At 39.0% G+C, this 12963-nt stretch overlaps 1 protein-coding gene across 4 annotated transcripts in view; it reads right to left on the reverse strand.

Annotated features, from left to right (window-relative positions):
* Nucleotides 1-868: 868 nt before the first annotated feature.
* Nucleotides 869-12963, reverse strand: part of LOC149305188 (rho-associated protein kinase 2) — a 104059-nt gene continuing 91964 nt past the window's right edge. For 3 of the 4 annotated variants that reach the window (XM_089477895.1, XM_089477898.1, XM_089477897.1), the window contains 4 exons: nucleotides 11561-11822; nucleotides 10761-10989; nucleotides 5294-5431; nucleotides 869-3230 (listed from right to left, as the gene is read on the reverse strand). In XM_089477895.1, the coding sequence (XP_089334021.1) occupies nucleotides 3227-3230; nucleotides 5294-5431; nucleotides 10761-10989; nucleotides 11561-11822 (633 nt within the window). In that variant the 3' untranslated portion in view covers nucleotides 869-3226. The remainder of the gene's footprint in view (nucleotides 3231-5293; nucleotides 5432-10760; nucleotides 10990-11560; nucleotides 11823-12963) is intronic. The other variant, XM_089477896.1, reaches the window with a different exon arrangement.

The raw sequence follows: 12963 nt of genomic DNA on the forward strand, positions 1-12963 counted from the left end.
TCCTGGAAGTCGCTAGGAGGTTCCATAAGTGATCACAACTGGAGAAAATTAAACAATCTATAGATATACTTTTAATGCAGGGGTTGCATGAGACCTGAAAAATATTTCAAGGGTTCTGCTAGTGCAAAAAAGGTTGAGAAAGGCTGCATTAGAGGGTATCTAAACATAAGTAAGATAGGTGCAAAATGCTGGCAATGAACATTCCATGCAAACAAGACTAATCTCTATGTGAATGCTTGTTAAAAACGTACAATGTCAGCCTATAGTGGGATTTATTCCAAATCAAGTTGTACCTGATCAAAGTCTAATGCATCCATTTTTAACTTGATGGCTCAGCTTTATGGTCCACTTCTTGCCTTTTTCATGCTGATCAGACCTGAGAGGTCACCCTTCATTCTCTGTGTGTATTGTTATTTTTCTAACAGATTCAAACACAGATGGGAATCAGCCCTCCGGCTGTAGTTAAACCGCAAGTCCCAGCATTCCTTTTCAATGGTGTGGAATGCTGGGAGTTGTAATGCAACAACTGGAGGGCCACATAATCTCCCACCCCTGGATGAGGTTCATGCAATATCAGTATTTCACATGTTGATGATCTTTAATAATTTTACTGAGTATGAAATTTATATCCTTCTCTAGAGAGGAGGTGCAGTAATGCTTACAATAATAATCTGCAAACAAAGATCAACATCTGGCACTTCATGACTCAAAATATATAATGTAAAACACTACTAGGTAATATTCCAAGAATTAAAAATACACATTTCTTCATAATATGAGAGCTACCTTTTAAAATTCTGAATGCTAAAATGACAGTTTTGTTTTATTTGCATGCTTTTATAAAAAATCAACTTGCCAACGTCAAAAATTATTTTATCTTACTGAAATAGTTTATTTAAAAATATATATATATTTCTTCCAATCCAGATCTTCCCACAAATTACAATTATATAAAATATGTATGCCTTCAGTGAAAGGAAACATTTTTTTTATTGTATACATGTTTAAACAATAAGCTTTGTATGCCAAATATGCATTTCTTAAAATATGCTGGATTCTTGCTGTGATAAATACTCTTTTGCTTCATCATGGGCTTTCAAGATAACTGAAATTTTTTTAAAGGTATGGGTCACATAACCTTTTTGAGACCAAGTGTATATAAATAATTATAATTGAATACATAGTGGATAAATCACAGTGTATTGATGGGAGCGGTGCATATAAGCTCTGGTCCGCTGGTAACATCTGTCACACATGACTTGCTGCAGTGAATTCTGATTCATTTCAAAGGGGTTTAATAAGAGGATATCCCAGTGTAAAGCAAGATCAACTTTAACTTCTCCACAAGCTTTCTGGAAACAAAGAGGAATTGCACAGGAGTCCTGTTTGGTGAACTACTATATGAGATACTAGGAACTGCAAGTCCAAAGTTCACAGTTGTGATGTCAAACAATTCCTGGTCCGCCTTCCAAACCTTGTTCCTATTACTAAAGAAAACACCCTAGTGAAATGTCTCATGCTCTTCACTAAAATGCTAGATTTGTTTTCCATTAGCACACCGTCACGCAACATATATCTATATATGCAAATATATGTATACATAGGGAGAAAAAAAAAGAGACCAAGGAGGAGGGTACAATAATTCTTTTTTTCTTTTTTACTGCCATCATGTTTAACATTATAGCATATTGTAGTTGTATAAAACATGCATTTTTCTGGGATAAATTATGGACATGGCATGAATGAGCTCACATAAATTATATTTTATACAAAATTAGAAATAAAAAATAATCAAATTAAGTGCCTCCAAGGCCTTTTCCTCCTATCTGTTCTCACACACAACTGAAATTCTCTTCCTATTCTTAAAGCCATGTGCCAAGAGAACAGGATTCAAAAAGTTTAAAATACATCTATAGTATGTCCCATTCATTAAGGGTTTGTAACAGTCCTTCAATATTGTGCGATGAAAATGTAAAAATAGTTATAGGTTTGTTTTTTCCTTCTTCAGAAATAAAAAACACCGAGGATAGTATGCAAAAAAAAGAAAGGCAGAATGAAGTTTCATAGCACTTAGTAAGGGTAATATAAGTCAACAACTAATATTGAAGTTTGTACAAAGGGCTGGATGGAAAATTATGTCTATGCACGAAAGCTATATATTAGGTTCTAATACTACTAGTTTGTTGTTTCTGAAATCAATACTCAGCTGACCCTCCCTCCCCTTCCAAACCCATTAGATATACATTCAGAACAAACTGACATTGATATAAACTATTATATGTAAACATAGTGCACTATATTGTTCTGCCACAAAGCAAAATTGCATTCTAAGAGCTGGTAAACTGCATCCACTTTCTCTCTCTTAAATATCTAGAATGGGCATAGACTTTAAGGGAGCAAAATTAATTTAAGGCATTCAAAACTGGTAAAACAGGACTGCCCATTAAGTAGTAACTGAAGTGAGTATATACTTGGAGCATCTCATTATAGTTTGCTGCTGAGCACAGACATGCAGCTATACAGGTAAGAATGATATAAACTTCAACAGTATGGCTTTATACAAGTGCATAGTTGCAACTGCAGTTCATGGTATATGAATAATATGTATAAAAATAAAGTGGAAAGTTTTTTTTAAAACCCTCTTGCAGCATTACAGTACAATATACATATTTACACACCAAAACACATTCACACACAGTATAATGGTCACTTTTTTAAGATGCAGTCTTCATCAGTGTGACAGACCCCCTTCCCTCCCGCCACCCTAAACCCCAAATCCCATCCTCTTTCTTCTGGCAAATTTGCTGGTGTAATTTCTCTTTTTAAAAAATAATAATACCCCCCCCCCAAAAAAAAAAAAAAAAACAGATCAGGGATAGATTCTTCATGCCTTTGCTTCCTTTCGTGAAATGTAGTGTGAGTCATTCCAAGGTAGATTTTGTGGAAGAGTTTAAGCATATCCTTGCACTATCACCCACCACTCCTAATTTTGATCAGCCAGCCAGCCAGATTACATTATGAAAACACACACAGGAATTATTAGTAAGCTGTATTGCAGCAAAAAAACACACACCTCCCTGTAAACTTCTGATATATATATTTATATATAACTGTCTTTCAGGAACATATATATATATTTTTCATAAAAATTTGGGATATGATGTTTCAGTCTTATTTCAACAGGAAGAAAATTGCCATCAACAGTATCTGCATTCACAGAAGGCAGTTAGCTGGGGGGGAAAAAGAAAAATATTTGGTCAGTAAATGCAATCAAATTTATTTCAAAGCAACAGAATTATTTCTGATGAAATTAGTTCCACTTGCAGGCCCTAAAACAAACGCCAAGCCAGAAGCAGCATGAGGAAATTACTCCATCTTCCACCCAACATGGAAGAGGCTAGCAAAGCAGGGGGATCCTTTACCTGCTTTGCACACCTACTTGAAATATTTCAAAGTCCCCTCCTTCTGACTTTAAACAAATGGCAATCCATTTACTTCTATTTCGGCCCCAAGCAGATGGGCAGGATAACATGGGCCAAGCCCCCGCCACTGCACCATGAACCCACTAATGCCTGGCACCCTGCATCTGCCGCTGCAGATGTGTCTTTAACAAAAGACCCGTGTTGCAGCTCATAAGGGTAGAAATGGGGTGCCTGACTACACCCACATGATCAGGTGCCCCATTTGACATCATGGGCCGTAACGGGTATTTTTTAGTGAATATGCAACAGCAGAGGCAGGTATGGAATATGCTGGCTGTCGCCGTAGAGCAACACTGTTTGACCCACACTAAGGCCCCTTTGAGTCAGGATCAGTCCAATTGCTAGCTTAGCATCTGGACAGGCCAATCCAGGCTAATGGCTTGTATCATCTGTATAGGACAACACAAGGCCAGGGTGAGCATGGACCTTTTGACACGTGCATACAGGCCCTTAGTTTAATGGATACCAAGCAGAATGTTTCCCTCTCTTTCTCCTACTTCAGAAAGTCTGTGTTTAAAAACTCGGACTTCTGCATCTCTTGGTCCTTCTGCAGTTAGGGAGAAGGCTCCTTGTTTTGTTCTATTACGTCTTTTTCTTCTGAACAGATTAGTGCAGAGCCACCCACTTTGTTATTACAAGGAATTATACAATAACTGTTGCAACTGAGATTAAGCTGTCCTGTAAGCTTTCACTGTGTAACGCCCACGTTCCATGGGATGACACTATTCCCTTTCTAAAGGGGAATATAGTGGGAGGAGATGACACCCCCATTAAGATCTTACTGGGAAAGAATACATATTCCATCTCTTTCTGTCACTGCAAGCTGAACACAACTGATGAGAAAGTGAAGAAGAATCTCTCTCTTTCTCTTTCCCTTTCACATTTAATCATTTTCATATTCATACCTGTAAAGTGTGACTTGTTCTATTTGGAGAATCAGAAAACATGGCCCTCTTCTGAGGCAGTGGCTAATCTTAAAGATGGGGTATAGGAGAAGGGGGAAGACTGGAACTCTCCATCCTCCCCCCCTCCACTCTCAAGTGATAAAAAGGCCTAGCGGCGCAGTGGTTAAATGCCTGTACTGCAGCCACTTATTCACAAACTGCAAGGTTGCGAGTTCAATACCTGCCAAGGGCTCAAGCTTGACTCAGCCTGGCATCCTTCTGAGGTTGCTAAAATGTGTATCCAGCTTGCTGGGGGCAATTAGCTTACACTTTGTAAACTTGTACTGTGCTTAAGTACAGTGATATGCAGTACACAAATGTACTTGCTACCTGCTATAGGCATACATCTAGTGAAATAAAAACAGTTGCTAACATTTGTAATTCAATGTCTTTGTAATGCAGCTTACATCACACATGAATTGTTAGAAAAATGAAAAGGCACACCAATGCAAGGAAAGCCAAGGCATACATAGATGTTGCAGAACTACCTGCAAAAACACCATGTGCAAGTCACTACCAAAAATGAAAAGTTGCACAACAATTCAAAACATATATGTTGGTGCCCAGACCTGAGCCTGAGTAACATAAAAAATGGAATAAATATATAATTTGATTTGATTAAAAATAAGATACACAGAAAATTAACAATACACGACAAACTGGTAGACATGGATTTTTAGAATTGTAATTTCAAGATACTTCAGGAGTCGGGTAACATGCATCATCATATGGTTTTGGATATTGCTTTAACTCATGAAGTTAACTTCAAGGGAATTTTAAATTCACACTTTTCATCTAATGAGAAAAATCCAAGCAGCATGCTTCATTTTAAGAAAGCCAATCCATTCTCCTCTAGATACCATTTACCTCTTCAGAACAAACACGTTATCATCATCGCTATCATCAAGATCGTTATCGTTCCCAGCATCATCAATATTAAAATCAATATCAAAATCAATATCATCAAATGACCAATCCCAGTCTTTACATGCCATATCAATCAATCTGTAAAATGAGGTTTTAAAGTTTGTGAGCCACAGTCCACTTAAAATGCTTCGTAATATGACAATTATAGCAACACACATTTTTGTCCTCATGCATCATTATTTTGACACGTTGGCTGTGACCAAGAATCCATAGTGTATAGATCCTATGATTTCCTATCCCTGGCTATTAGAATTAAAAAAAAAAAAACAGTAAAAAAAGCATTCCAATTTATTGATGGAAAGCTTCCTACCATACAGATAAGAGACTTTAGAATCAGTAGATGTGATGCTGAGCTTCTTCTTCCCTGCTCCTTAGCTCCACACACACACTGTGTTAGAAGCTTCTCAAGTCTGAAATTGAGGGTGGTGTGGTGGGGAAAACTAGTATATTCCCTGGAAGTTCAAGGGGTTGTGCTAGAAAATAGTAACTCAGCTATCTGCCTGCAGACAAAGATCTAACAGTATTGTTCTGTCCAACTCTCACCTATAAACAATAGTTTCAGTTCAAATAAGGACAGGTTGAATACCTGTAGTTGTAGTGCTTCGAGTGGTCATCTGTGAACTCACAGAGACCACAAAGAAAAAACTTATCTTCCTGTGTGTCTTGGAAAAATAGTTTAAATGTTGAAGCTCATACAAAAATTATTTGTACGTGAGTCTCCCTTTGTAAAACAAAATCTAATAATTTAGCAAAAAATATGGCCGCCAGTTAACACTCAATAAATATGAAATGAAACAAATACATTTCTGTACAATAAATATTATTATTATAATTTTGAAGAACAATACAGACAGGCTCAGATACGATTTAGTGCTAAATGATCACTTAGTAGTCTACGAGTGAGCCTCAAGTTCTCTTTCCCCTCCAACATCATTCCTCCCTCAGTCTTCTGGCATACATATAATGCAGCAACTCTCATGGCTTTTGCTTGTTCAGTAACATAAGACGGAGTACCCCCTCCCAAAGTTCTCTGTATGAACCAGACAACAGGCAGCAGTATTCAAATTATGCGGGTTGCAGATCAGGCAGAGACTACGAAGTACAGGCTGCACAGTGCAACTTGTACTTCCTCCATAGTTCAAGAAGTTAAGAGACCTTCCCTAAATTTTCTGCAATGCACTGAGAGTTTAGGAGAGGGCCTTTCAGTGTGTGCACTGTTGACATCCTAGGACTGGCTTCATCAACGCCATCCCTCCTGATGAGATGGTACCCAAAAAATAACATCATATACATCTCAACATAGGTCACCTCAGAAGAAATGTTTCAAATAGAGAAGGCAGTTCTTCAGAAACCTCAACTGTCTAAGTCAAGGCTTTTTGTACTACAGGCTAATATTCCCTTATCCAAAATGCTTGGGACCAGAAATGTCTTGGATTTTGTTTTGGTTTTTTTGGATTTTGGAATACTTAATGAGATATCCATAAGATGGCACCAGAGTCTAAACATGAAATTCATTTATGTTTTGTATACACATCCTACACATTGCCTGAAGATATTTTTATACACAATATTTTAAAATAATTTTGGGAATGAAACAAAGTTTATGTACCCTGGACCAACAGAAAAGTAAAGGTGTCACTATCTCAGTCACTCATGAAGTTAATTTGGGATTTTGGAATATTTTGGAATTCTGGATAAGTGATACTCAACCTGTGCAAGCTTCCTGAAATGAATGACCTGTTAAATCAATCAAAGAGCCAATTTTTCATGGATCCAAAACTTATCTGAAAGGTTAAACTATACATGTGAGTAAGGCACTTCAATGATGGTGGACATCTCCTTCTTTGGAGGGGTTTAAATAAGTTGAATGACTTTCTTTTGGAGTTGTGTATTTCCGCAAGGCAGGGGGCGGATCTATATGACTGTTGCAATCCCTACTGACTGCAATGAATACTTGTAAAATTAATTTACTTATTCCTAAATTAAACACCTTTTAAAAACAAGTACTTATTAGTAAAATATTAGGAAATCTTTGTACTCTTCCCCAGATCGAAAGACCTCATCCACTCAAGTTCTATGACTGGCTGTAGGGGTTTTTTTCCCGTTTGTTTTTTTCTTACTACTTGCTGAGCACCTATATCAGTTATCATTTTAAGTGTTCAGCGATTGTGTTTGAGTATACACATTTTTGTTTAATTGTTTTTAGAATCTTTTTTCATTTTCCACACTACCTCTGAGTACAGTCAGCCCTTGGTATACGACAGGGATCCGTTACGGAACACACACCCCTGCAGATACCAAAATCCGCCAATACTTAAGTTGCATTGTCCTCAATGGTGGCACATGCACACGGCTGCACCACTATTAAGAACAGCCTCTGTTGTTCTGTGGAGGCACATGCACACAGTCATGCCACCACTGGGGACAACGGAACTTAATGGCAACGCATGCGCCACCAACACTAACAGTCCCTAATGATGGCATGGCCATGCACACAGGCTACCACTGGGGAGAATGCGGGCTTGCCCCCTTGGATGCTTGAATCAGCAGATGGCAAGTCTGACGATACGAGGGCCAACTATACTTCACTTGTGGATAGAAAAGTAAGATTTGTAATAAGTAAAAACATTCTGCAGGCAAAACATTGACGGCTTGATTCAATAAAGATTATGGGTCAGGATAAAGAACCAAGTGGTCACAGTTAAGTGTGTGTGTGTGTGTGTGTGTGTGTGTGTGTGTGTGTGTGCATGTGTGCACCTTCAAGCCATCTGTCAATTAGGAATCTCATAGGGTTTTCTTAGGCAAGGAATCCTCACAGATGGTTTTGGCCAGTTCCTTCTGCTGAAATATAGCCTACAGCACTTGGTATTTCATGGACAGTCTCCCATCCAAGTATTAAGCAGGGCTAAGTAGTTAGCATTCCAGATCAAATGGGGTCCGGTGCCTTTAGGGTATTTAGGCCATGGCTACAATTAAATACATTGCATGAATGTTGTGTGCTCCACTGCTCTCAATGAAATTTAGAAGTGCAACTAACTTTCTCTAATTGGATTAGACTCTGTCTTGTACATTTTGTTGTTTTTTTTAAAAAAAAATTCAATACACTTTCAATATTTTACTCATACATCTGCTGTTATTTTGTATGCAACAAATGCCAAACAGAAAAAAGCACGAAATGCACAGAAATGACCTTTCATGCCATTTGGGTCATACTCAGAACTGATTTGTCATTAAATGACAATATTGCTTTTGTTCTTCAGTTAAAAAAACATCCGTAATGTTGGTTAACAGCACTGTAAGACAGTGCAATATCACTATATTTAAATCTTTTAAAAGTGTATATTTTTTAATATCAATTTATTATCTACACTCCCAGGTAATGAGCTAATTATTATACCACTATCATTCAACAAGTATTGTCATTTAGGCCTCATCGCCATGTTCTCATGGTTAATTCTCACAGTTAACGTGCTTCAGTCACAGGTCCCTATTACTTACTGTTGAAATATTAAATAAACAACACAGTATAGGGGGAAAAAACACAACTCAGTGAAGAATAATTCGAAGGACAGGCCCAGAACTATAAAAGAATAAAATAAAATACATCTGTCACAAAATAGTAACAATCAAAATATGGTATGTACTGTATTCATTCCAAAGATTCATCACATGTAAAACAAATTCTGATCCAGAAATCAGTATTTAGGTCTCCAAAATTTCCCAGTGGAACTAGAATACCATTTAGTAGACATACTCTTGAAGTTAATTTGCAGCTGGCACCTGATGTAAAATGTGGGGGCTCACTCAACAGGAGCGGGAGACTTAAAGAAAACTCTAAGAAAATTGCTGAAGTCGTCAGTAGACTTTCAAGTCCAACAGAGGATTGCTATTTTGACCTATAAATTATACATGTTTTTGGGGTGTACATCTCAGCAAATGTACAATGTTACATGGCTGTCACTTTCTCAAGTGAAGAAAAATGGCACCACCAAGAAGCATATTAAAAAAAATTCAGCAAACAAAAAATATTCACAACTGAAAAATAATCTATATTATAGAATATTAGTGTATATAATATAATATAGACTATATAGCTAGAATATATAGAATATAATATAGAATATATAGCTAGGCTAATCCTCATTAGCTGTCCTCATCTGAATGTACAGAAAGGATACAAACAAAATAGCCACCATGACCACCATATTCTGATACAAGAAAACAGGAAAGCATTTTACAAATTCTATATACAAAACTCTGTTACCTTATATAATAGTTACCGTATTTTCCGGCATATAAGATGACCTCCAAGTCGTGTGCAGGCAGCACCCTGACCTACTATAGGCTGAATTAAGGGGGTCTGGTGCCCACACGCACCAGTTTGAGGGGGCCTCTGTGGAGGTCTGGAAGGCGGGTGTCGCAAGTGGTAGTACAGCCTCCCGCGGTCCGTCCCCAAAGGGCACTAGACGTCACAGAAGAAGCCACTGGAGCGGATTATCCTGGGTGGTGGCAGCGGCAAGGCATAAGGGGCCAGCTCTTTCCCTCGGCCCGACCATCCCTCTCCCGCCGGACCGGCTCTGGAGCCGCTTCTCCGTCACCTTTTCCGGCATCTAGCCCCCGAAACCAGCAATGGCGGCGAGAGCCCGCAATGACCCCCCCCCCCCCCCCGGAGACGTGGCTATGCCATTTGGCTGTCTCTGTGGAGGCCGCCAAACACAACCCGGCGTATAAGACAGGGGTAAAAAGTCATTTCATACGCCGGAAAATATGGTAGCTTTTGTTCCCGTAACAGCAGAAAACTCTCAAGGTGGCTTCTTCCCAGCCCTCCCTACGATTCAGGCAAAAAAGAATGCTGTACAGCAACTTGCCTGATCTTGAATGTCTATTCTGATACAGTAAATCAGATAGATTTTAAATATAGCTCTCATTTGATTTCTTGAGACTCTGAAGAAGTCTCCTTCAAGCTCAGGTAACCTTACTTTAAATGGAAGACATCACAGGACATGCTGCTAATTGACATCATTAAAACAAAGGATTCCACTGCTTCAATGCTTTCACTAATGCAAAGCCAAAAATAATCATTTTACTGCTTTGCTAAGTGGGTTTAACTTGGACTTTAGCCTTGGACTTCCTAAGCCGACTCCTACAGTATGTACTGGCCATTTCTCCCTTTGCCCCAAACATTCACAAAACAGATTAGAAGGTCTCCTGGGAAAGATAGCTATTTTACCAGTAGCAGCAATAAAATGCTGTCATGCTGGGTGCTACACTTGAAAGGCCCTTAGACCAATATCTACAAGTCTTTAAGTGAAATTTAGAAAGTATTAGCAATTTCTACTGGCCATAATAACATTTTCTTATAAAACATTGCAGTATTGTGTGTGTGTGTGTGTGTGTATAATTTTACCTTGGAGGGAAGCCTTCCTTTTTATTTGGAGGAAGCTGTTTGCTTGGCCGTCTGATAGACTGGTTTGGCTGTACCTTCATGGAAGTTCTTGGTGAAGAGCGTGCAAATGGGTCTGGTGCTGGAGGTTTCTTGGGAATCCTTTTCCCCAGGCGGCTCACCCACTTCTGTTGATCCTCTGTAGAACTGGCTAACAGCAGTAGATTCTTTGCAGTTGATATATCATAATTCACTGAAACATATTAAAAACCAGCAACTTAGAATGCAGATACAGAAATCAAACTCACTGTACTTGGATGAAAAAATAATAACCAGGTTCTTTATGTCCTATCACAGACACGTACGTCCTGTCAAAGCTGGTCAATTTTAAAGAGTCACTGGTTTAAACATGTGCTTAACCCTCCCAGAAAGCATAAATTTGAAAACGTTTTTATCTTGCTAGCATAAAACAAAATCCAGCCAAAGAGCAGTCAAATGACAAGACAGATTATATAAGTGTAGACGACATACACCACAACCCCCCAAATTCATCTACAAGGGATGTTTAGGGTGGGGAGGGCAGTCTGACAGGGTAAAAAAGACATAAAATTTGAAACAACTAATAAAAAAAATCATGCTAGCATCTACTCATATTCTGAATACTGCATGTTTTTACAATGACTTAGAAAGACACTGTATGGATCTAATTTTATATACAAACATAGCACACTTGCTCTAACAAACCAATCACTACTGGACTTCACAGGATGTGGGAGATTCATCTGACTGTTCCAACCAATCAACCAAAGTTATCTGCTAGATACCTTTGCAAGGCGCTATGATCTCTTCTTTTTTATCCATGTGATCTTTATGGCATTTGATGTGGCAACGACGGCACTCCAGTGCAGGAGGAGGTTTGAACATGTGCCATAAGGGCTTCATACAGGCCTCACAGTTGGTAGGAAAGTGATATAGTGTAGGTATGAATTCATGTCCCTTGTGGCAAATATAGTTTGATTTCTCTCCTGCTGATTCCACTGGAAATTCCTGCTCCTTCTTGCTTTCTCCTTCGTTATCGTATAGAATCTGGATCATACACAGAGAGAACATGCCAGTAATTCTTGATACATGAGCAATCTTTTTCAAGGAGCCAAATGTTTTTTTAAAAAATCAGTTTTATTCATTGAAAATTGCTGTGCATTGCAGCCAACTAATTATACTGTGGACTTCTTTCAAAGCTATGCAGTAACATCACTTTCAGATACAGTGGGACCTCAGTATCTGCGGGGAATCCGTTCCAAACCACCAGCACCCTGTGGAGACTAAAATCCACAGGGCCTCAGGTCCCATTGTCCCCAATGGCAGTGCATGCACACAGCCGCACAGCCATTAGGGACAACGTGATTTCCTCCGCTGTCCCCAATGGCAACATGTGCATGCAGCTGTGCTGCAACTGGGGACAACGGATGCTGTCCCTAATGGTGGTGTGGCTCCATGCACACACTGTCTGTTACTGGGGACAACGTATGCGTGCCATCCGCAGATGCTTAAATCCGCAGATGGAAAGTACGCAGATACCAGGATCCCACCATATGTCTAAAAATCAACTTCCAGATTTCATCTAGTAGTAGAAGTCTTTTATAATCTATTTTCTTATTTAATTGAGTTAGAACTAATTAGTATGTTGTACCATGATTTCCTGTTTAATTCAGGCCTCTGTGTCTTGGATATCTGTTTCCAGTTCATGGAGATGTCAGTGAGATAAAGAGAGGTGGGATAAAACACACTCATGGACTTACTCCCACTTCCAAAAGTATGTAGGTTCTACACACCCAATGTTCATGCTAACAAAAGAGCCTCAGAAACAAAACAAAAATAATATTTTTTATTTATTTTTCGCCTCTCCTCAAATCCAGAGGAGAATGAGACTACTGCTGATCGATGATGGGCCGGCACAGACCGGCTCTAAAAGCTGGTTTCCCAGCAGTTTGGGGTTGTGGCATTTAAAGATCATATGGCCCCAAGATGTCTTGAAGCCACCCAGTCAATCAAACAGTGGCAGCTTCAAGGTGTCTAGGGGGCATAGTGTTTAGATGCCATGGAACTGCAGCAGGGCATCTTAAACCCAGACCAAATTGGAGCAGATCTTCTCGTTTGGGCCAGCTTCTCAGTGGATTGGGGCCGCGTTATGTGCCTGCTTTAGCCTCAAGGCATCTTGGGCGGGGTG

Source organism: Sceloporus occidentalis, unplaced genomic scaffold, assembly GCF_023333645.1.
Source record: "Sceloporus occidentalis isolate IW3139 unplaced genomic scaffold, rSceOcc1.0.p SCAF_12, whole genome shotgun sequence".
In the NCBI taxonomy this organism is placed as follows: domain Eukaryota; kingdom Metazoa; phylum Chordata; class Lepidosauria; order Squamata; family Phrynosomatidae; genus Sceloporus; species Sceloporus occidentalis.